The sequence below is a fragment of the Strix aluco genome, chromosome Z, assembly GCF_031877795.1.
Source record: "Strix aluco isolate bStrAlu1 chromosome Z, bStrAlu1.hap1, whole genome shotgun sequence".
NCBI lineage: Eukaryota > Metazoa > Chordata > Aves > Strigiformes > Strigidae > Strix > Strix aluco.
Window position 1 is genome coordinate 52693011 of NC_133971.1, and position 25905 is coordinate 52718915.

Below are 25905 nucleotides of genomic sequence, written 5' to 3' on the forward strand. Positions count from 1 at the left end.
GCAAACAGGAGCTGTGACTGTAGCACGGGTAAGTATCTGCATGCTGGCTTTAATGTAACTAGATAAAGTACCTGCAGCAGCAAAGATGCAGTGACCTGAACCTGGGAGCCAGAGGCAGTCCCAGAACCCCGTGTGCTGAACTGAAACATCTATGTGTACTGCAGCTGGACACATGGCTTTGCCGTGTTACCTGAGATCATTACACAAATGGTAGCATGTTGTGTGCACTCAAAACTACAATCTTACATCCTGTTTACAGACAGACAGACATAGGATTAACAGCATTAACAGAGTATTTCACACAACGAAGGCCCAGGAAGTTAGGACACGATCTGCAAGTATGGATGAATGAAATTATCCACCTCCTTAATTTATATTAAAGCTTTTACATTAAAAAGGTAATTATTCCTAATTACTTCTCATCTTTTATCTCTCCAGTTATTTCACTTCTCTAGAATTAGGCATTTATCTATTTTATGGATACGTGTCTGCAAACACCGTGTCTTTGAAATTTGATACTGGTTGCAGTGAAGTAGCACTAGGTCTATAATCAGTCTATTTCTGATTTATAAATTTCAGACTATTTTGACAATGGAAAGGTCTGGAAAAATCCCTAATGAAAGCTGAGATTCTTCCATGTTTCCATGCCCTGAGACAGTGAGGTGGATTGATGCTACAAACCTCCGAGATATAAAACTGTTGCTCCTATCCAAATTAAATGAAACAAGATAAAATGAACTGTCACTGTAAACAGACTAATCCAGCTGCTGCTTTGCATTATGGTATGCCATCCTGAAAACAGGTGGCCAACAGATGCACATAGCCCTCCAACTTAGTAGAGAGCAACAAGCAGAGCACATTCCTCATGCTGCAAGTTCAGTCTCTGCTGCCCTCCTTCCCCAGGGTGCTGTGAACAAGGAGGGGCACATCTGGCCAGGTGTGATCACCATGCAGGTTGGGTGACAACGCTGTGCCCAGGCAAGTGGTGTGAAGCAGCCAATGCAAATGGCTCTCAAGGAGCTTCACAGCACTGTCCACCTCAGGGAGTCTGTTCCCCCCAGTTCTGCACAGCTCCTTATTTAATATCCCACTTACTGACTCACATGAACACCTCTAATTTGAGCAATGAATGCTTTATCAAACCAGCAAGTCAGGCTCTGAGCATGTATTTCTCTGCAGTTATGGTGAGCTTGTTGCAAATCATTATTGGCTTGCCACCACACTCTATTGAAAAGTGCTTCCAAGAAACAATTTTTATGTTCATCCCAGCTAAACTGTTCCGGAGCCTAACTCTTTCTGTATTTTATGGACTCAATTGCTAATTACCATTTATAACTTTGCCATTATTTTGTCTTCTCACAGTTAAGCTGAAATATTAAAACCTATACATAGACTACCCACAAGCAGAGCTGCCAATTCCCTGGTAGTCTAAAAGGTCTGTTCCTAAATGTCACAACTACACATAGGGTTGCTGGGTTACCCAGGTTCTCTTGAAAGGTTTCAAGACAAAAAGAAATTAACTTGAATTTAAAGTTTGATTTTAAATAAATCTTCACAAGAAGGAGATTCAAAGTACATATTGTATATACAGTTTTAGGTTTTGCTTTCTAATTTTAGAATGTCCTGAGTAACAGGAATTCCAGTTTCTGCCCAGTTTATACATAGAATATCTTCTCAGAAAGTCTTTCAAGTCAAGACTTTAAGATTAAAACACTCTAAAGAAGACTGCTGAATGTGTTTTTTCATCTGTATAAAGCTGGGTAGTACTGCTGAAATCACGCTGGTCTATGTATCAATGCAAGATAGGATATCAGTCTTCTCCATAAGTGATAAAGAATCTTGGGTGATACAAAAAGGTGGTACGACAGAAAAATCCCAGAACAAATGAAAATAGATGCTTTATGTGTGAACCAGTCTCTCTGAGTTACTCTGGTGTAATTCAGTAACCAGCATGGCAGTCGACAGTGCATAAAAGCAGAATTAAAAAAAGCTGACCCTTCTGAATGAAAGGATACTTCTTTGTTCCAACTAGGGCATTTATTTAACACCTGCTTCAGGTGATTTGATTCTTTGCGTTACCTTTTTTTTTAAATGAAAGCAAGAGTTTCTTAAGTAAAGAATTCCTTCTATGTTTTAGGGACTGTTCTTGCTGGGACATTGCTTGATCTTCTCAGAAAGGTCAGCAGCTCTCTCTTTGTATGGGAGCAACCTTTGTACTCCTAATGGACTAATATTATCTTTTAAAAAGTTCAAAATAATCTTTTTTGTATTTTGAGCTTGGCAGACAGTTCTGGCTCTATCTCCATTCAAACTGAACATAAGGTCCCTGAAGAACACAACAATACAATAAAGCACAGAAGTAATCGTACAACCCTGCAGTATCTTCCATAAATCAGCAGGGAGTTTTCAGTCTGTAGGTTACTGAGATTTTTTATTTTCAGCCTCCATAAGTAAACTTGTATTATTAATGCAAAGAAAATAGACTGTTCATTATTAGAGCAACTATTTTCTGTGCACATGTCCACATTTCCAATTTGCAGTTATAATCCTTCAATTGATGCATATTCTTCAGACTGAACACACTTGCATGGAACTTCTGCAAGTTACATGAATGTGCTTGCATTTGTCCTGTTAGGTGCCTAAAACTGCTTATACATGCAAACCTCCTGGCTGCAAATACAGATTAGCTGGGCTTGTGCTTTTTAAAAAAATGGAAGAGAAATGCACTGTCTGCATACAGTACTTAATGTATGTATGTATCTTAAATGCAAATTTTTCCATCAAAGAAGCAACACTTTCATTTCTCAAAAAGCACAGTACATTTGCAAGAAAACCATCAGATGGGTAGAGATGATTTGTGGGATTGTATAGACTTCAGCACAGTAAATCACATGCTGACATATCTGATTAACAGACCCCACATCTTGCAATATACAACTGCAATGGTAAAGCTGATCAGATGCAGGTTATATTCCCCAAAGACACACAAGCCTTTGTGAACGGGTTCTACTGCTCACCCATATTAACTTGGTCACATCACTAAAGCGTGAAGGATGGGTCCAAAGGCACGTAAATCTTGCACAACACTGGTCATTTGCAATAATACATTTTATGTCTGAGTTCAAGTTATATGTTAATTAGAAAAGGCCTTATTATATGCTATGGTCTAACTATCTGACTAATTTAGTTGTTATTTACACTCCTGACTCATTTATACACAGATTTCTGCAAATATGTTTGATAATTGTTGAACGGTTTATGCAAACAAATTTCAGGCTATTAGGTATTCATGAACTGCTCATTTCAGCTGTTCACTATTTATAGTGTGTTACTGCTGTTGCTACTGTTCCCAAAGCTGGGTGGAGGAGAACACTTTTAAGACACAAGAAAAATGTGTAAATCAAAAGTACTTCTTTTTAGTTCAAAATAGTCACGTTTATAGGATTATTTAGAAAATTGTACTCACCATTTTCTTGCCCATTCTGGCTTTCCAGATGAAAAAATTTTCCTCTCTTCTCAGTGAAAACTTATTAATCCAGTAGTCCCTTTGAAATTGAGAACTATTAGGTGATAGGACATTTCCTATCATCCTGTACAACATTTTATCTTAAAGCTACTTAAAGTTCTTAGGAGTTCCCAGCTGCATAATAAAGGCCTGAAATATGTCTACTTATATTGTTATCCAAGTTCAATTTAAGCCTGCTGCAATTTAAGAAATTGCACATAAATAGTAAGCTACCCATCCTTCTCTGAATCAACTCACAGTTACAGATCCATGTGAACCTTCACTGTTACCCAGTGAAGATTTGATGCATTGGGGCTACAATTAATATCGTAATCTCCACCACAGATATCAAATTATTCCTTGTCATCAATGTACCGGTTTTGGCTAGTATAATTTTTTTTATAGTAACTTGTAAGGGCCTATGTTTTGTATTTGTGGTGAAAACATCGTTGATAACACAAGGATGTTTTAGCTATGGCTGAGCAGTGCTTATGCAGTGTATCAGGGCCTTTTCTGCTTCTCACACTGCCCCAGGCCAGGGGTGCACAAGAAGTTGGGAGGGGACACAGCTGGGACAGCTGACACCGACCAACTACAGGGATATCCCATACCATGTAACATGGTGCTCAGCAATAAAAGCTGGGGGAAGGAGGAGCAAGAGGGTATGTTCGGAGTGATGGTGTTTGTCTTCCCAAGTAACCGTTATGTGTGATGGAGCCCTACTTTCCTGGAGATGCCTGCTGATGGGAAGGAGTGAATGAATTAATTATTTAGGTCACTTGTACATTTACTTATTAAACCGTCTTTATTCCAGCCTACAAGTTTTCTCACTGTTACCCTTCCAATTCTCTCCCCACTCCCCCTGAGGGCAGTGAGCGAGTGGCTGTGTGGGGCTGAGCTGCTGGCTGGGGTTAAACCACGACAATCAACTACATGCTATATCACTCCATTTTGTAAGCAATAACATAGATGATGATTGGGGAAGGCGTAGTTGTGTGTCTGATGATCAAATGAGACTATTTTATTCAAAATATTTCAGATGGGATGAAATCATGACAATGTCAGGTGCACATTAAGTCTTGCATGTCTTCTCTGATGAACCACCCTGAATCTCTGGACCCACTGCTTAAATGACACCTGTACTAGGAGACTTGTAATCTCCTGATGATAGATAATTCTTCTGGTAGGTCAGCCCCAAACAGTGATAATGAGGGGTCCTGAAGTCACTTCAGTGTTTTTTGACATTATATAGAACCTGTAACTCTACACTTATGGGAACCATATAAATGACCCCATGCCCCAAAACTGCTTAAAATTTACCATTTATATACTTTGTCATCTGAATAACACATAAAAACAGTAGATCCTTAAAGGAAAGCACGGAAGGAATCCCTTGCCAAAAATTTTCAGGGACTGAAAATGTAAAATATTTGATATAGTTGGCAGAGGATACAGACAAGCACGTAGAGATGGTGAGATGGTTAAGAGAGGTAGGCAGACATGTGAAAGCAAGGTCTTATAACTGATCTAGCAAGCTCACTTCATAGATTAGAAACTGTGAGCTGAGATTCTTGTTAGCACTATGTGTCAACAAATAATGTTAGAATTTACAGGACTGTTTTTGTCCCTACATCACTCCAATCCCTATGGAGGATGTCTCAACTACGTTAATGACAGCACATTAACTTGCCTTCTCTGCCAGGATCTATGAGCTGTGCTGGAAAAAAAGGACAAGTGACTGAGCAGGCTGAGAGCAGCAGGAACATACAGTGGCTTCCACCTGTGAATTCTGCACACAAGACCCTCAGGGTGCCTTCCATATTGGATCTTCTGTTCCCTGACACTTCATACAATTTAGAAGTAAACGGAGGAGATGCTGAAAGGAGGCAAATGTAAGCTATGTGAACTTGAACCAGTGAATATTTTAATTTCAGGAGACTCTCCTATGTCTCCCTTTATGGGCAATGAATTCACATGCAGATTTGGCAAATCACACAGAATCAGACCTAAAAAACCTGTAATGTATAAGGTGTGATCTAGGGGGCAATTTTGTTACTTAAAAGAAATAAACCTGCAGCCCCTGAAGACCCCACAGGTTCTTATATTACTGCAGGCAAAATGTGTGGCTACTTCAGCTTTTGGTGAGCTCTAGCTACCCAGTGATGAGAAACTATCTGTGACCCTCAACCTAAGTTTTTTAAGGTCCTTCTTACAATCGCAATACTCTGACCATGCTATTATAAACTTTGGGATGATCAAGCTCTGTACAAAGCTCAGTGCTAATAAAGCGTCTCACTTTGAATACATTTCACATATCCACTACATAGGAGGAAGAAGACCTGGCTTAAAAGACACAAGTTCTTAGGTGGCGTAACACACAAGTTATAGTGATATTATAGTGTGTGTCTGCTATAGGCTGCCTGACCAGGAAGAACAAGTGGATTAGGCCCTCTACAGACAGATAGCAGCAGCCTCACATTTGCAGACCCTGGTCCTCATGGAGAACTTCAACCACTCTGATATCTGCTGGAAGGACAACACAGCAGGACACAAGCAATCCAAGAGGTACTCACAGTGCACTGATAATAACTTCCTGCTCCAAGTGACAGAGGGGCCAGTAAGGAGAGATGCTTTGCTGGACCTCATACTTACCAGCAAGGAAGGGTTGTCTGGGATGTGAAGATCAAAGGCAGCCTTGGCTGCAGTAACCATGAGATGGTAGGGTTCAGGATCCTGAGGGCAGGGAGGACAGTGAAAAGCAAGATCACAACCCTGGACTTCAGAAGAGCAGATCTGGCATCTTCAAAGCTCTCCTTAGAAAAATCCCATGGGATAAGGTCCTAGAAGGAAGGCAGGGTTCGAGAAAGCTGGTTAATATTCAAGGATCACGTCCTCCAGTCTCAAGAGTAAACCATCCCAACGAGTAATGTCAAAAATGTCAGGAGGCCTGTGAGGATAAACAAGGAGTTTCTGGCCAAATTCAAACACAAAGCATACAGAGCATGGAAGCATGGACGGGTAACCTGAAAGGAATACAGGAACATTGTCCAAGCATCCAGGGATGGAGTTAGGAAAGCTAAAGCCCAAACGGAATTGAATTTGGAAAGGGATGTCGAAGGCAACAAGAAGGTCTTCTATAATTAGACTAGTGACAAAAGCAAGGCTAGGGCCTGCTGCTGAATGAGGCAGAGGACCTGCTGATGTAAGACATGGAAAAGGCTGAACGCCTTCTTCAACTCAGTCCTTACTGGCAAGACCAGCCTTCAGGAATCCCAGGCCCCAGAGACCAAGGGCAAAGGCTGGAGCAAGGAAGATGTACCCTTGGTGGAAGAAGATCAGGTCAGGGAAGACTTAAGCAAATTGAGCTTACATTAAGTCCATGGGCCCTGATGGGATGCAGTCATGAGTGCTGAGGGAGCTGGCAGATGTCATTGCAAGGACACTCTCAATAATCTTTGACAGACCATGATGACTGGGAAAAGTGCCCAAAGACTGGAGGAATGCAAATGTCACTCATGTCTCCAAGAAAGGCAAGAAGGAGCACCCAGGGAACTATAGGCCAGTCAGTAAACTTCACCTCAATCCCAAAGGTGATGAAACAGGTAATTCTGGAAAACACTTCCAGGCACACAAAGGACAGGTCAGTCATCAGGGGTATTCACCAAGGGCAAGTCATGTTTGACCAACCTGAGAAACTTCTACAATGAAATGACTGGCTTCATAGATGAGGGGAGAGCAGTGGACATTGTCTAGCTGGACTTCAGTATGGCCTTAGACATTGTCTCCCCTAAGATCCCAATAGACAAGCTGTTGAAATATGGGCTGGACAAGCAGACAGTAAGGTGGCTGAATGGCCAGGCCCAGAGGGTCATGATCAGTGGCATGAATTCTAGTTGAAGGTCAGTAACTAGTGATGACCCCAGGGGTCAATACTGGGCTCAATCCTGTTTAACATCTTCATTAATGATCTGAATGATAGTACAGAGTGCATCCTCAGCAAATTTGCTGATGACACCAAATGGGGAGGAGGGGCTGATATGTCAGAGGGTCATGCTGACATCCAGAGGGACTGGGACAGGCTGGAGAAATGGACTGACAGAAACCTCATGCAGTTCAACAAGGGGAACTGCAAAGTCCTGCACCTAGGGATGAACAACATAGAGTACACATGGGGGGCTGCCCAACTAGAAAGCAGCTTGGCAGAAAAGGACCTTGGCATCCCAGTGGACACCAAGTTGAATATGAATCAGCAACGTGCTCTTGTGGCAGAGAAGGCCAATGGTATCCTGGGCTACATTAGGAGAAGTGTTGTCACCAGATCAGGGGAGGTGATCCTTCTCCTCTACTCAGCACTGGTGAGGCCACAGCTGGTCTACTGCATGCAGTTCTGGGCTCCCCAGTATCAGAGAGATAAGGATATACATATAAGATAAGGAGAGATAAGGAGACAGTCCAATGAAGGGCCACCAAGATGATGAAGAGACTGGAGTGTCCCTCCTGTGAGGAGCAACTGAGAGACCTGGGTCTGTTTAGCCTGGAGAGGAGAAAGCAGATTTTACCTGTGAAGTAAAGTATACAGGAGGTAGTTATTGATGTGTTACGAACTGTGGTACTAATTTCCTGTATACATATACTTCATAAATCTAGCTCCTAGCCTCACTATCTCATGTGCTCCTCATCCATACAACATGGAAATTGACGTGTTTTCTCACTGTGGTGTTGCAGCTGAAACACAGTAATGGCCCAAAAACAGTAACTGAGATTAGGTATAATGGTAAAATTAATAATTTTCCCAGAGTTCTGATTAATAGACTTTTGGCTTCTCATTTGTAGAAATTAGGGCTCTCATCTGCAGGAATTAGGACTTTTCCCACAAATTCTTGAAAGCCATGTCACAGGGTTCTTTTGACTTTTTATTTTGTATTTTTACATTCAAATCCTATACCTACTATGTTTGACACTCAGTCCAGATACCTACAATTATTATGGTATTTCTTCTTGTAGCGCTACTCTTTTATGAGTGTATAAAGAGCTAAAACCTATGTGAGTGTTATGTATCTTGCAGACAAAATCTAAATTTATGCAGGCTGATCTTCCTGAGAGTACTGCTTAGAGGTCCTCAGAAGTTAGCATATTGTGTAATCTTTGCAATTCTAAAATACATTTGAAATCAGAATTCTCTCAAAAAAAAAATGTAAATGAAAGTGACTTGAATACCATAGGACTGAAATACAAAACAAACCATCTCATTTATGCTATTTCTTATTACTTATGGAAATGTTTCTAGCTGGTTTCAACTATATCTACTGAAAACATGCCCAGTTGGAGTTTCAAACATCTGCTCATTCAATATATGCAAAATATAATGGAATAGCTTGTTGGAAACAAACAGCAGTATTTGAAGGTTGCTTAAAATGAAGGGGAGGAATAACAATGAAAGTGGGGCAGGTTTTTTTACATTTGTAGGAAAACGTGTTACTAGTTATTTTCTATTTATTCACGGTTTGGGTTTTTTGGTTTGCCCTTTTTTTTTTTTTTTTTTTTCCCCTCTTAAGGATGCCTTTTGTAAGTGTTTTGAGCAGAGAGCAAGTTTAGTGTGGCAAAAATTTGGGATGATCCTCACCCATACATATAAGTCCTGCAGCCATCAACTGTCACAATATTCAGCTTAGAAAGCTGTACTGAACCTTAGTTCCAGTTTTAAAAGATGCTGTGACCAGGTGGTCTATCTCATGGAGATCAGATGCTGGCTTCATAATTTCTCAAAGAAGCTTCTGTAACCAGAACCTACAGGTTATGCTGCTTACACAGATGCTGTGCTGATTTCCACCTTTACTTTTCCATTCCTCCCTACATGTGGTCAGTCTTCCTCTTAAAGGACATAAGACAAAAGGGGACCACCTCAGCCAAAGAGAATATATTTTCTCTTGAAATACTCCAGTGTAACCAGTTTGTCAAGTGAGTACATGCTGATTACGGAGCTCTCGGTAAAATAAATCCTCTCTCTTATAGACCTGTTAGATTTGCTTGAAGGGCTACAGAGAACTCAGCTTCAGGCCAGAGGAATAAAGCCAGGATGCTACGTTTTAAGTTGTACACTGTTCCTGTTTTATTGCAAGAGCTGAACGACCAGCTCCAGAGAAAACACTGTGGTTTCTTATCTTTTGCCCTCTTCCCTTATTTTTTTGTGCATGCAGTCAGTTTTCCCTTAACACTTTGCTCAACAGCATAGAACAAGCTCAATCTCACTGCCCCCAAATGAGTAACTGTCACAACTGTGATGTGGAGCACACACTTCCTGAAAACAGCTTCCTAAAATGCAGAGGGAGAAGACTTTCAGAGATCCTCAGCACAAGTCTCACAGACCATCCATCTATGCAGAAGCCTTGACTTCCCTGCAGTACAGCTCCATCAAAGGCATGTCTCCACATTTCTTTAACAGGCTGTAAGTAATGAAGGGTTTCTGAAGAGGAGGACTATAATGTCAGGATAGCCTAATATTTACCTCTGCGCTTCCGCTCAGTCCTTTCACAGGGTTGTGCCTTTGCTTTAGGGATTAAATATATCCTCACACAGCCACACATTTCATTCCTTTTCTCTGATTTGCCTCTCTACATTTATGTGCACTCTAGGCACAGAAAGCTCCTCTAGGCTTGCTTAAAGGCATGGAGAAGACAAATCACTGAAAGCTGGAAAGCAAAATGTGCATGGATGGAAGAAAATTTACAGCTCATATCGTTTCACAAAAGTTCCTGTTAAGTTATTCAAAGCTAAACGTGTGTCATTTGGGTTTTTTTTTTTTTCATTTTTGTTTTTGGTTGTGGTTTTTTTTTTTTTTTTTAACTGAATTAATCATCTAGGGGCTATTATTTAGTTTCTCAGAACTACATGTTCAACAATGCAGTGTATACAGTAGATTGAGCTTCCTTGAACTGCATAATGAGTTGAGCTTTATATTTTCCTTTTTTATTATCTGTTCTTTGTATTTCTGGAAAATAAGCTGTGAAATTAGTGTTAGTTAACTACCTATAAATTAAATGGAGTAAGGAAAAAAGAGATATAATACATCCTCTCTGTTCTTACAATCTTAACCCGAGGTATGACTTAGTCAGAGGGAGTACAGCAATTCAATCTAAATGGTGACAGGTAAAAAATATTGTTCTACATTAAGTGATTTTTACACATCACCTGCACTACAATGTGATACAATACAATACACTGTAATGCAGATGACATGTTAAATAACTTTATGTATGTAGGACAGGCTTTTTTCAATTGTAGAATGGGATTTTTTCCTTTATTGAAGGATGTCCTGTCAATACAGACAAAACCCACTTTTTGCTTTCCAAGGACTAAACCAGCATATTACAAAGCTGTTTTTCAGTAAAATTTCCACTTTCACTAACAGCTGTCTGATTCCATAGCTTCTAAAGCAAAAAAACTATTGGTATCTTACTGCAGAAAAAAAAAAAAAGTATTTCAGTTCTCTGTTCTTTTGTAGGGGATTTATGTAAAATGATTTTTCTTGTTCTTTAGACACTATGCATTTTATGGATTTAACTTTTTCTTAAAATCCCTTTCTTTTGGAAGTTAGTGAGTCAGCCTTTGGAAGCCAGATTCCCCTTACATATGAGGGAAAACTGGATATAAGCAGTGGAAAACTCAAAACCTTACTGCCTTATTTCTTTATTGAAAATAATTTTGACTGAAGTATTTTTTTCTTTCAGAAGAAACATAACAGTGTGAAGTGCACTTGAATGAGATGATGATATGGATGACGAAAAATGAGCGAACCAGGAAAAATAATCTACATATATAATAGCTAGTACTGCAGATGGAGTGGTAATTAAGGAATTAGCATTTCCCAATAATTACCAAGCAATGGCATATGTGGTGTGTGGATGTGTGAATGAATAACAGAAGAAAATGTGTGAGCCAGTTGACATAAATAGACCTTTTTAATGGTGAGTACTGATGTGCAGTTGACTGTTTTCACGTAGACTTATATATGACACTATTCTTTTTCCTTTTTGAAAAATTTTAAAATTAGATTACACATTAATACAATGTGTTAATGAATACCAGATTTGTTAGGAAAACTGACCTTAAATTTACATATATATGTAAATATATTACAAACATTTGTAATCTGGAGAAAAAAGAATACTGTCATAGCACTTTATACAAACTGTATTATGTCAGATTCTCACTTTCTCTGTGGACCAGGTACATCGGCTAAACTTCATCGCTCTCAGGTATCAGTCAAATAAGAGTGCTGACAATTACTGCAACACAGGAGATATATGTCTCATTATAAAGTCTATAGAGAAACAGGCATATGGAGGCAGGAGGCACTCAAACTGTAAATCCCAAAGGCCACATGGGAGCAAATGGAAACTTTCATTTTATAGCTACAAACATACATGTTTTTCTCCAAAAGTCAGTAAAAGACCTATTTACTAATTCTGACTATCTCCCAGTGTGATACACAGTCCCCACCCAACCCTGTGGCACTTGTATTCTCAGTCAATTGGGAAGGCTTAACCAAAAGCAGCACTCCTCCAAGAAAACAGATCAATCATTTGCATGAGCCTCTTCATTACCACTTAATACCACCAATTCACTGCATCACAAAATGAAAAACCCAGCCAATATACTCTCTGTATAGTTTATAATATATATGTATATGTTATAGTGTGTGTATATAAATGATTGTATATATGTGTATATAATGTGTGTGTATATATACACATATATATATATGTATATATCTGCAAACATGAATGCAATTGAGACTTTTTATGTATGCCTTTATAGACTGTTATGATCTGCTTCAGAGAGATATCCAATCCCACTTATCCAGGAGAGAAGCCTGTTACCTTTACATTTGCTCATGATCCTCTCTGCTCCACAGACATAAACCATTTGTTGTTCTCAAATTGTCTAACTGATTAGTGCAAGTAGATTAATCCCAGAACAACTATTTCCACCATATGTGTTGCTTGAAAACTGTTGCTCTTGTTTCTGATCTGAGGAAAAGTTCATGTGCCTGAACATTTGTCTGATTTAGAACATCAGCAAGTCTGCATGAAGCATTCTGCTTCCCAACTACTGGTTTTAATTAAAGTGCTGAGAAAGTATTAGTTAAGCATCACAAACCCTCTGAGGGAGGATGCCCACACATGAAAAAAATGAAATAAAAATGAGAATTCTCCAAAATAGTCTCTGTACTTGCATGCCTCATTGACTGAAACACAGAGGGCCTAATATTTCATAATACTTAATCACTCCTAGGGGACAGTACCTATCAATTAAAACCTAAGAATATTAACCAGACTATCCTTCAAAGCATTGATGAGAAGCAAATCAAATAAGCATTATCTCATTTTTATGGATAAGAAAGTTGAAACCAAAACAAATACTTTCACCAACGGCACAGGCTGAATTGGTAATACACCAGGACCCAGGCTCCAGCTCAGCATCCTGTTCCCCTTTCCACAGAGTGCGTTGCTTTATTGCAATGGCAGCTCCCTAATTACTTCAGTTACAGTTGTTAGTGCTTGGTAGACCTATAACATAGTCAGGCATTTCGTGTCTTAATTTAGAAACCATGGAACAGAGGCAATCTGTTCTCTTCACTATTTTTAAAGCAACTTGTCTAGACTCAGGTAGGAAATTTAAGGCAGAGGTGGATCTAATTTCTTGGAAGGCATTCACCTGCCCAGACTATGAGACAATCTCCAGGCTGGCCCTGGTTCATATGCTGCCTAGCTTTCTCAAAACACACCAAAAGGAGGCAAAGGTCTGCAGATGAGAGGTTTCATTTAATAAATAGCACATAAATATGTTTGCTCCCTTCAAGAATCCTGTGGTCTTCCAATGCGATCTCATGCTATATGTTGTTTGCAACAACTGTTCCAGAAATGACTGGTTGTAAATCTCACATAATTTTAAATTCTTGTCTTAAGAGTAGTACCAATCATATTTGTAAAGTGTATCCTAAAGATACTTCATTTTTCTTAAGCCATCAAGCAGAGGTAAATTGTGTGGTGAAAAAGCAAAGCAAGCTCATATTTGCAATTGCAAGTGTAAAAGTTCATCATTGTACTTTGTTCATTTGATGAGTTTTTCTGACATGCTACATGATCTGCTTTTGCTTCTTTCTTGCTTCATGAAATGGATTTCCCCACAAAGAAATTACATGATTCAAACCTTTATATTTACTACCCGTGTGGAGTTTAAAAGATCTGCTAAACACAGCAAAAATCAAATATTGAGTATATAATGAAATCCTACATTTCAGTTACACTCAGGAACTGAGCATAAAGGTTGGATGAGCAAATCAAAGGCAATAATTTAGCATGCTTATTAACCTGCCCCATAGATATTTTATAAACATATTTCTTTTTGTATCTGTTAACAGCAATTCCAAACTTAATTTCTTATACATTATCTGAGAGTTTTTTTCCCACAAATACGTACATCAATTTTTCTTTGAACCTCTTTAGCCCTTCTAACAGTTGTCTTTTAGCTGCTCTGGAAATTATGGTCCTAATTTGCCTGTCAGTTTCCTCACTTTGACAGACACTTCAGGAGTAAGAAACAGAAATGTTCTTTGAACTAAATTTTATTCACCAAAAATGTAACTTAAAGAATTCAAAACTACTTCTAAACTTGGGCTGAATTTGACAAAACCAAAAAAAGGAACTGAAGCATTCTGTTTCAGTAGTTTTGAACCAGCAAAAGAGCATTTTTCTCCTCCTTTTGGAATGGTATAAAACTGTGATTATTGGTTAAAAATGATTAAACATCTAAAGTGAAATAAAATATTCCTAAAATATTATTTTATTGACAAAAACCGGTTTGTATAAACATGTTTTCTCCTGTTTCTCTTTGTTGGCTTAATTAACAATCAGAAAAAAATCCAAATAGAACTGAGTAAATAATCTAAGAATACTATTTTATTAAGTTAGATGGTGAAACAATATTAATTATAGAATGTCCTAAGAACTCACATCTCTCCACAAGTCTGTATTCTCAGAATTGGCTGACATGTCTTGCCCCAAATTTTATTTGCTCTTAAATGAGAATGCATTAGTCATGCAAAATCAAAAATTACTCTTATTATTTAAATGAAAAGAACACTGAAAGGCATTTTATGTTTATTTCAGTCTGTTTCTAGCACACAACTTCAACCTAGAAGGATCATTTATTTCTTATATGAGCTGTTCCCATGGGACAAAAGTAATAATTTCTGATGCTTCACTTCAAATTAGAGTCCTGTAGTGATCAGCATTCACAAATTTGGAGCTTCCAGCCAGCCACTAGACTCCTAATCACACATCACTTGTTACCACTTCCAGAACAAGCTGGACCACTCTCACCCTGTTTTTACAGACACTCTTCCTCAGTGAGTTAGTCTTGTTCGGTGCACTGTTTAAAGTCAGCCAGTTTGAATGGAAAAATCAAGAGTATTTGCACTTTCACCATCTTCCTTTGTCTTCTAATTTCCTGTGCTCTTCAGAGCTCCCTTATGTGCATTTAAGAAAGGAAACTGAAGAAATTGCACTCTGCATCAAAAGCAGAATCACAGAATCTTCTAGGTTGGAAAAGACCTTGAAGATCACCTAGTCACAAGGTCTTCTCTTTTTCTCCCATCACTTTTCCCCCACTATTGAACTGCCATCTGTTTTTCTAACTGTTTTAAAAAAAGCCAACAGGAAACAAGCTGATCAACATTTTGGTATATGATTTGGCCCACACTTGGTTATTTTTACACTGAGATACTCTGATCAAAGATCAGGCCTCCTGCTGTGAAAGCACTGTAACACACAGTTAGTTTTGTCTCTGTCATAACAATTATGTCTCCAAATTGGAACAGAGCTACAGTAGCTCATGGCACACGGACACAAGCAATGGCACACCCTTAAAGTACTGCCTCCCATGTTCTCAATTATACAAATAAGCTCAGTTGTGTAACAGAATCACTTGTTTTCATAACAAAACATCCCAAAGTGTGTCAGTTATGCTAGGAACAACTCAGTTCCGTGAACTGATTAACCACACTGCTAATATAATCAAGGCTGCAATAAGACAAGCTACTCCTGCTGTGCAAACAACTTACTTAACCATATACTTGTATTATTCTTGCTTGCCATTTTTCCTACACTTAAAAAAAAAAAAAAATCTGTGCTACAGTAGATCTGCCAAAAGTCTAAATTGACTAGTTTCAGACACAAATAGATGGATCTAGATTATGTGGCCATTATGAACATGAATTAATCCCCACAAAAATTAAAAAAAAAAAAAAAAAAGGCAAAGAAGTATTTTTAAGTAACATCATTCTTCCTAGTGCATTTCAGAATGAGAATTGTAAGAAAGTATACTCCTAAAACATGATGGGAATCATTGGCACAAAGAACTGATAAAAACTTAAAAATTAAGTTCTCTACATTTCCATAGGAAAGCTTGAGCATAGGCTGCAACAATGCAAACTCCTCACATGCTCTGCTTCCTCCAGTGCACCAGATGCAAATTCAAAAGCAGCACACACAACTGAATTTCTGTGCCAGTTTAAACTTTGGCTTACTTTCAAAGATGACAAATTAATACCAACATTTTACTCATGTGGAACCCACTCATTATTTCTTGCACAGAGACCACCCGTTAATTCAGCATTTAGACTTGTTTACGGCTACCCACCCACCATTATGTTGCTACATGTGAACATTCTTGAACTTTATGGAATAATGGATGATTTAACACTGGAATAAACTGAATCAAAACGACTCATGAATAAAAATCATGTCCATGCTTCACAGCTTGCTTGCTTCCTCTCAAATTTCTCTTCCCCTCTCAGGAACATGACCTCCTCTACCCTATCCCACATGCTCTCTTTCTGCTTGAAGTCTCTCAATCCATTACTAGCCTTTCCTCTCTAATCTCTCTTCATGCATTCCACCATCTATTTTGTAACACACACAAAAATAGCTATGGTAGAAGTGTGACATATATGGAGCTCTAAAAATAAGTCATGTCTCAACTGGTTCTCCTGCAATTTGGTAGGGGAAAAAACCTCCAAGAAATACTTAATTTTACTTGAGTTTGAACTGGTGTTTTAATCAGTTTCTGAAAAAGGTAAATCATGTAATGATATTTTTTTAGCAAAACCATGTACTAAGCAAAATTACAGAAAACACAGAACATTTAAATTATTCAGAACCTGCTTCTTTTCCATAGTGAAAGACTTTTTGTCTACAAAGTTTTGCTCAAATCTAAGACTATATAAACAACACCAGATGAATGTATAAGCAAGATTTGTGGGGATAAGGCAATTCCAACAGAGTACTGTTACCATTAAAAGCTGTTTTAATGATGAGGAGCAGAAGAAGCTCAGTCACAGAAAATACATGCTTAGTGGGGTCCTTAATCTAGCTCATTTCCACCACACAAAGAAACTGCACCTAAAAAAACCAGAGGAAATCCCAAACATATACCAAAGCAAAGCAAAGCAAAACAAAACAAAACGACTTACTGTCTTCTTCAACATTTTGATGGCGTAAGGTTTCTGGGTCCCTTTCTGCCTGCATCTGTAGACAATGGATGTAGCCCCACTAAATTTAAAAAAAAAAAAAAAAAAAAAAAAAAGGAAGAATAGTTGTACATACGCTTCTTCGAATATGTCAATAAACATAGTTACCTAGCTGAAACTACATTTTCTACTCCTCCCAGTTTGGTCAAAATACATCATGTTTCCCCACGGATGCAACCAAAAAAACCCAGTGTAAAACTGCTCTCTGTTGAACCTGTGAACTTCAGTGGTTATTCAGCTAATAGAACTTGCAAGAGCTCAAGATGCCGCTTGTCACACCTTTTCTGCCTCCTGACATATCCTGGAAGTTTCCTCAGGGTAGCAAGGAATGTAATCTGGCCCCAAGCCTGTGACAACATATCTTGTCTTTGTTAAGGCAACCCGTTTGCAACAATTAGTTGCATTGGGGTTTTTTTACTGACTTTTGATGGCAGTAATGAGGAGTGAGACAGAAAATAAGAGTCAATTACTGTGCTGCTGCCTGCCCAGTCGCCCAAACAGCCAAATTTCGCACCAGATGGCATAAGCAGAACTTCTGGTTAAATCAGTGGAAACTGGTGGGGCTTGCTCATAGCAAAACTGAACTGGGCTTAAATCTTCTGGTTGCCTTAAACACATACATGCTTGAATGTGCTAAATCTGAGTGCTCATAACATAAAATTATGGCTCTGCTGTTTGGAAGGCACTTCTCTGAGTGGGAGGTTGGGCTAGACAGTCTCCAGAGGCAGGCTCAGCTGCTGAGGTTACTTGCTTGGCTCTACTTGTTATGGTCAAGGAAGGGACCTGTACTCTGTGAATTAGCTAAAGAGAGGAAAAACCTCTGGTAAAACCATAATGGTTACAAATAATTCAGATACTTTTATATTCTACCACATTCACTTTTAGATGCTGCTGAGCAACTCAGCGTCAGCCACCATCAAAATGGATGCACTGAAGTGCTAAGTGTCAGCACTGGATTTAGAGCATTTTTGGAAGCCTCCTGTCCTCAGGAGATTGTCACCCACTCTGAGACTCAGCACTGCCAAAGAGCTGCAGATTTTTCAGCTAGAGGGGACTGCTGCTATCATCACAACTTCCTGAATAACATACATTGCAGAACAGCACACAGCCACTCAGCAGTGAAAGGATTTCATATATACCACATCTCAAATTGCACTGCAGATCTCTCTGAATCAGGAGAAACTCATCTCAGTATGTCTATAGGAGATGACCACAAGCTGCAGAATGACACAAGCAGCTTTCTTTTAAACAGTGAAATAGCATAGCTGTGATTGACTGTATGAATAAAACTGTGACACAAGATTTATTATTCTGGGTGCACTGTTGTACAAAACCGCTATGCATGCTCCACACTTCTTCCTCCTCAGCACAAGCACAGATGTCAGTTAATGCTCTGAGTATGTATGTCCATATTTTTATGTGACATGAGTGAGCACAAGAACTGGCATTTGGTTGAGAAGATTTATTTCAGAAAGACCTCTTAATCAGGAAAGGTCACCTACAGCAAGGGTTACGCTGCTCAAGCATCTGAAGGCTTGTGTGCATCAAACACACATAAAGTAATCTTCACTTCATCTCAAATGCTAGAATGATTTGTCTCTCATAACTGTATTGAAAAATGTGTGGGAGTACTGCAAGCCTCAGTGACTCCCAGAATCATACATGAATTTTCTCAGATCTCCTCTCCTTTGCCAAGTCTCAAAAGGCTCTATTTAGCAAGAAGAAAAAATACACCACATTAAAAAATCCCTCACATCTTTTAAGTACAACCAAAAATGTTAAAACATAAAATTCTAAGGACCTGCTGTGATAAGCAGTTTATATCTCCATTATTTCACTACAGCACTGTAATGGGGAAGTCACTGCATAAACTGCAAATTGTTCTTGTATCCTGCTTCGCATATTCTGAGTGCAATATAAACATTAAACTCATTAGTCTGCATATGCTCTTACTAAGTAGGCAGCAAACCTTCTAGAAACTATTTTATCTGGTTGAGGGCACAATTAGATAAGCTGTGCGGCTGATGATGATCCAAATAAATAATTACCATTCCTGTGCTCATCTCCCTCCAGGTGTTCACTGTTGCTGCAGCAATGGAGGGCAGTCACTGTCTCTCAGTAATGCTATTGTCGGTGGTTGTTTTACCAGTTTGAAACCTGGCTCTGCAAAATCTTCCATGTGAATAAAAACCTAGCCACTACAACATCTCTGATGATTTAACAGAACTGGCTTAGTGCTGAGACAGACAGCTACACTAGCAGGGGTAGCATGGCACCACCTTTAACAGTTCATTTGACTGTACCCGAAGCTGGAAGACAGGTAGCACAATCCTCAAAACAGGCCTGTGACAGCCTGGAGAGACAGGAATTTATGATGGCATGTCCAGATGAGCAGTTTGCCATCAGGCTCATTAATCACCATTCAAAACACACAGAGGGGCTAGTTTAGAAATTGTTCCCTATTGTAAAGATTTCTGACAGCACATCCCTGGAGTCCTAATTTGGGGAAAAAATGATGACAAGATATCACAAGGCTTGAAAACGCTTTCAGAGAGTTCTCTTTTGGTTTATGTGCCTATGTCCATATCTGATAGACATGCTCCCATCAGCTAGGAAAGAGATCACCTAGCTAACAGCTAACACTACCTTTCTCTTCCATGCCGCAAACCAGCACTGGGACTCAGGAACGGGATGGCAAACCTGCTTACACCATGCCTAGTGCAAAGCTTAGCAGACAAGAATTACTAGTAAACACCTGACTCCTTGTCTCTGGCAATAACAGGATCTCTTTGCTTCTGCCCATTAAAAAAAATAAAAATGTAAAGGTGCAAACAGAACTGCCTTGTGCAAATAAGAGCATTTTGTTTTGCTTAATTTGGCTTCCTGCTCTAGCTCAGCAAGCCTTCTGCTGAATCAGCACATACAGCTTTCCTGAGTCTGTATGACTTGGAATGTCACCAGTATAACTGGAGCGATTCAAGCTTTCATCACCAAAGAGCAGTGGGAAGCTTCAGGTGCAAAAATCTCATGTGCAACTGAAAAGCGCGGAGCTGCTGACTGTATCCTCTTGCACTTATCTTAAGTTTTTCAACATCGAACCTTGACTACTATCAACTGGGTTCTCAGAACCTGGTCTAGAATTTGTATCAACTAAACATTTCATTGATACATTTGGTCAGAAAACAGAATATGCAGAAACCAAAAACTCTTGCGGCAACATGCCACTTTCTGTAGGCATGAAATTTACCGCCAGATAGACAATGAGAGCGTCTCAATGTCCCATTCTCTGCAGGTGGTGTCCACTTCATGATAATACCTTCATGAATGATAAATATTAATGGTGCTATAGAAAGAGATCACCTATAGTTAATTATTAAGGCATTTATCTGATAAGCAGCAGATACCAACACTAGGAAATACTTAATCCTACAGCACAAACAGTTTCAACAGAAGAAACTGAGAGGATCCTAAACCCAAGCAGCTACTAAACACTTGCAGAAGTACACTGCAGTGTGTGATTGACAAGCAACCCATTCCCAATTCAGACTAGAAACCAGAAATTAAGTCTTCCATACTTCATATAAGTCCAACCACAAGATTACTCACTATATTGTGTTGGCATATCTAGAACTGATCCTGTTCGGTCTTCCCTCTTTGTAGCTGGTGAATACATACATATATATATATATCTTTGCATATATACATACATTTATATTATATATGAAATATTTTATTATATATATTTGTGTAAGTGTGTACTTATTTACTTCTAAAGAAAATTAGGCTTAAAGGAGCATCCAGCTGTTGCTTTTTTGCATCTCTGCCTAGAACAGACTGCCTGAACTCAAAACATAAATTATTTGAAGAACTTGGCTGGAATAATACAAAAAAAGGCATATTCTTGGAATACAGAGTTGGCCAAGTCAGAGAATAGTAAAAATTAGAATTCCTACATTGTTGAAAACATTGTTATTCTCTTTTACTGACATATGTGTTTCTGTCTGGAAAGTTGCTTAATGATTCTGTAAAAGATTTACTTTCTAAAGCCCACATATAACTGTGAACATGCTAAAGAACAAAAAAACCCCCAAACCAAACCACTTTACTATGTATGCTATATGCTTTACTACACAAATATGATTCTATATCCAGTTTTGAACTTGCAAAAAACCTAAAAATAATGTATACATCTTAACTACTTGGTCATAATGGACAATAAAAACACTCACTTCCATGTGATGCCCCCTACAACAAAGACACTGCAACTCATGAGAAACCTTATGATGTCCTGTGCATGAAATGTATCACAGCTGCTACACACTCAACTCAGTATCAGCACAGAGCTAGCTTTCCTGCAGTACAAATACTTCAGTGACATGATAAATTCATTCAGCCATTAGTCCAATGATTGCATGAAAAATTTAAATTATTAAAAGTACCACTTAACATGTGAAATTAAGACTAACATTCAATGACTGATCTCTGCATGTGTTGTTTTCCACAAAAAATTGAAAAATGTTTAAAAATACTAAAAATGTATGTGTAAAACTTTTTGCCCCCCTAATATACACTTTTCTGAGTATTCTGAATTATTTTTCATATTATTATCCTGAGGTGTTATTGAATTCACAATTAGTTTAGAAAGACACTCTTTTAGAGATTGGGCAACAGCACCATAGTGCTCTGCCTGTCCTAAGGAGTCTAGACTGCAAAGCTGAGAGAAAAGGCATGGTCCCACTTCAAGTATATGCAGTCACAAATAGTGGTGTCAGCACAGATGGAAGGAAGGCAGGGATGCCCAGGAGGGGTGTTAAGGAGGTGGAAGTGATCAGCAGAATTTGCAAATAAAGAATATGGAATTTGCAAGATCAGGCAAGACCCATGGTGGAGACAGGCAGAGAGAGAAAAGCCAAGGCCAAAATATACACAGGATTTGAGCCAGGTTGGAAGAAGCTGTTTCTCCCCCACACCCACAAAAAGCTTCTGCCTCTGAAACAGGAATAGGAACCAAAATGACGCACTGCCAGATTTTTATTTGGTCACAGGTAGGTAGGAAAGGTGAATTCCTAGAGCTGCAGTTTTTCTAATCAAATAGTCACTGACAGTATTTTCACTGGAAGTAAGGAAAACTGGTCCTTTCAAAAGTAGGTCAGCATCTCCATACCCTTCCACTCATCCTGGGTTTTATACTGCATTTTGAATCAACGCAGTACAAATACAGTCCTCAATGTAATCTCCTATAAATGTCATTTGGATTAAATTCCTTAAGTTCTGAATTGATTTTTGAAAAATAAATTAGTTTGTGCTTCACGTAGTCAAGAAATGATTAAACAATCTAGTTTATCTAAACAAATCAGGTGAAAGAATGAATGGTCCCGAGAAAACTGTACCTATTACAGCGCCATGGAAATCTGTGCTGCCAAAACTGCAGTAACAGATTAAAGTCTAGTATCGGTTTCCATAAAGAATACTGATTTTTTCGTACAGTTTACAGAAGTATAAAGTTAAAATACATTAATTCACTCTTTCTTATATATGCACAAGAAGGTCAAAATGGATTTATAGGAATGAAATTACTGTTCCTAGACTTCAAAATTAAATGCCTTGTTTGAAGTTAAACACTGGACAGAACAAAAAAAGTCACTGACAAAGCTATTGACATACATACAAATAAAAATTAAATTTTAAAAATGCATATTCCGTGGCATTACTACTATTGCCTTCATTTATAAAAGCACATACACGTAAATTTGGAAATTCTTACAACTTGCATTTCATGTGAAAGTGTAGCAAAACAAACTTTCTTTCTACAGTGAACTTACAAGCAATTCTTAACTTATTCAAATCTGATCTAAAAGCTTCTTCTAAACATAAATATCTACATATACAGGACTTGCAGGCAATTGTGCGCAAATGCAGACCTCTCTTCCCTCTCATTATTTCACAACTTGTAAAGAGAATGGAAAATTTCACAAATGAACATAATATAGGGGGAAAGAAACCTTAAACTCCTACGTTCTATAAGGAATAAAACTAACCTTTGAAGAAGGCAAGGCTGATGGAAAAAACATCCACAGTTCTGGAAAGGAAAGCTAATTCCATTGCATTCCAGAGTTCTGTCTGGTTGGATTTTGACAAGAAAAACATCCATAACTTTTCAGATTTTGATTCAGTGACTTTTAGTTGCTGTGCTGATTTTCTAATACTTGAGGTGAAAGGATGTTTTAGCAATCAATCCTGTTCAGGTTGCCCTGCAAAGGCAGTGCAATAGACCAAGATATTTTTGATATTCGGCCTTCACTGCAGTTAGCAGACAAACAAAAGGAGCCTTACATAGGCACATTCCCAACAAAAGACATATGCTATTTTTAAATAAACAGTAATCAAACTAGTGCTTGCCAATATTCTTGGACATGTAACTTCCACAGATAGCAATCTGTAGAACTGTCATCCTTTAGATGTGGGCTAGGCTGGCTGGTGAAACGCTCATTAAAATGCAGCAGTCCAAGCCACCCCTGCTGCAGTGGCTGGAGTAGTAGCTGCTAATTCCTGCTGGGACTGCAGCAGCCTATTTCTCACTAGCTTCCAGTGGGGCTTCTCCATCAAGTACTGCAGCAAATTTATAGAAAAACACCTCTGTCCCACAAGGAGTCTAAACACTTAATTACACCCGGTACAATTGCCTTTCAAAATAGTGGGCATTCAGCTACGGGTTAAATTAGCTACATGCTATAATATCCATGTTAACATTAGATTATTTCCCCCACCTCAAATACTACCTCTTAAGTCTCTGGTTAGTTGGTGGGTAAACACTGAGAACCAGAAACAGATCACCAACACTGCATATCTTAAAGCATTCTGATGAATCTGGCTTCCCTGCCTTTCATTGAATGGAAGAATACAGCTGACCCAGACTTACTAAAAGAGAAAGAATCATTATCTCAGACCTTCATTTGAAAACATGAAAGCAAAATTCTAACTGCATTGAAATTCAGAGGTTACTGCTTTACTGTGTTTGCATTGCTCTTCTTGGTGTAACTCAACTTTCAGAAAGTTGGTTCCTGAACAAAGCTTCAAGTAAGACTGCTGAAATGCAGATATGAGGTGAAGATCAGAGCGCTTCATACAGCACTGTGGAAAAAAAATGTTTAGAATATACATTCACTCTTTCTTCTTCTTCCTTTAGCCCCTTTAAAAATTTGAGTTAGATCACACATAAGAACAACTGTATTTCTAAAACAGCAGGCAACTTCTCAATAGGAAAACTGATTTCTTTCCTACCAAGTCTGAAAAAAACTTGCAGCTGAAAGTTGGCTGAAAATGAACTTGTCATAGTGTCAGGTTGATTTTTCAACGTGAAGCTCTTGCAGTCCAATAGATCCAGAAACTGATTTTGAATGTTTTATTTAGAACAGAGTTTCCTTTGAGACTGCTCTTCTCTTTTCAGGGACAGGAGAGTACTTACCTACTCATGTTTAGGCAGTGCAATGAAATAGGGAGAGCAAAGAAGAGGAGGTAGAAGAGTGGACTAAGTGAACTACTGCTTCACAGAATCACAGAATCACAGAATCACAGAATCATCTAGGCTGGAAAAGACCTTGAAGATCATCTAGTCCAACCACCAACCTAACGTTGACTGTTCCCAACTACACCATATCCCTCAGCGCTATGTCGATCCGACTCTTAAACACCTCCAGGGATGGGGACTCCACCACTGCCCTGGGCAGCCCATTCCAACGCCTAACAACCCGTTCTGTAAAGAAATACTTCCTAATATCCAGTCTAAACCTTCCCTGGTGCAATTTGAGGCCATTACCTCTTGTCCTATCACTTGTTACTTGGTTAAAGAGACTCATCCCCATCTCTCTGCAACCTCCTTTCAGGTCGTTGTAGAGGGCGATGAGGTCTCCCCTCAGCCTCCTCTTCTCCAGACTAAACAACCCCAGTTCCCTCAGCCGCTCCTTGTACGACCTGTGCTCCAGACCCTTCACCAGCTTCGTTGCCCTTCTTTGGACACACTCGAGTAATTCAATGTCCTTTTTGTAGTGAGGGGCCCAAAACTGAACACAGTAATCAAGGTGCGGCCTCACCAGTGCCGAGTACAGGGGTAAGATCACTTCCCTGTCCCTGCTGGCCACGCTATTTCTGATACAAGCCAGGATACCATTGGCCTTCTTGGCCACCTGGGCACACTGCTGGCTCATGTTCAGCCGGCTGTCAATCAACACCCCCAGGTCCCTCTCTGACTGGCAGCTCTCCAGCCACTCCTCCCCAAGCCTGTAGCGCTGCTGGGGGTTGTTGTGGCCCAGGTGCAGAACCCGGCATTTGGCCTTATTGCAACTGCAGTTGGCCTTAGCCCATCGCTCCAGCCTGTCCAGGTCTCTCTGCAGAGCCTCCCTACCCTCGAGCAGATCAACACTCCCACCCAACTTGGTGTCATCTGCAAACTTACTGAGGGTGCACTCGATCCCCTCGTCTAGATCATCAATAAAGATGTTAAACAGGAGTGGCCCCAAAACCGAGCCCTGGGGGACACCACTCGTGACCGGCCGCCAACCAGATTTAACTCCGTTCACCACAACTCTTTGGGCCTGGCCATCCAGCCAGTTTTTTACCCAGCAAAGCGTGTGCCCATCCAAGCCTCGAGCAGCCAGTTTTGCCAGGAGAATGCTGTGAGAAACGGTGTCAAAGGCCTTACTGAAGTCGAGGTAAACTACATCCACAGCCTTTCCCTCATCCAATAAGCAGGTCGCCCTGTCATAGAAGGAGATCAGGTTTGTCAAGCAGGACCTGCCTTTCATAAACCCAT

The 25905-nt window shown here is 39.3% G+C and overlaps 1 protein-coding gene across 1 annotated transcript in view; it reads right to left on the reverse strand.

The window, feature by feature from the left end:
* The window catches only part of CAMK4 (calcium/calmodulin dependent protein kinase IV), a 197646-nt gene that overhangs the window by 105054 nt on the left and 66687 nt on the right, over nt 1–25905 (reverse strand). Inside the window, exon 2 of the mRNA XM_074812781.1 lies at nt 17040–17118. Within this exon, the coding sequence (XP_074668882.1) occupies nt 17040–17118 (79 nt within the window). The remainder of the gene's footprint in view (nt 1–17039; nt 17119–25905) is intronic.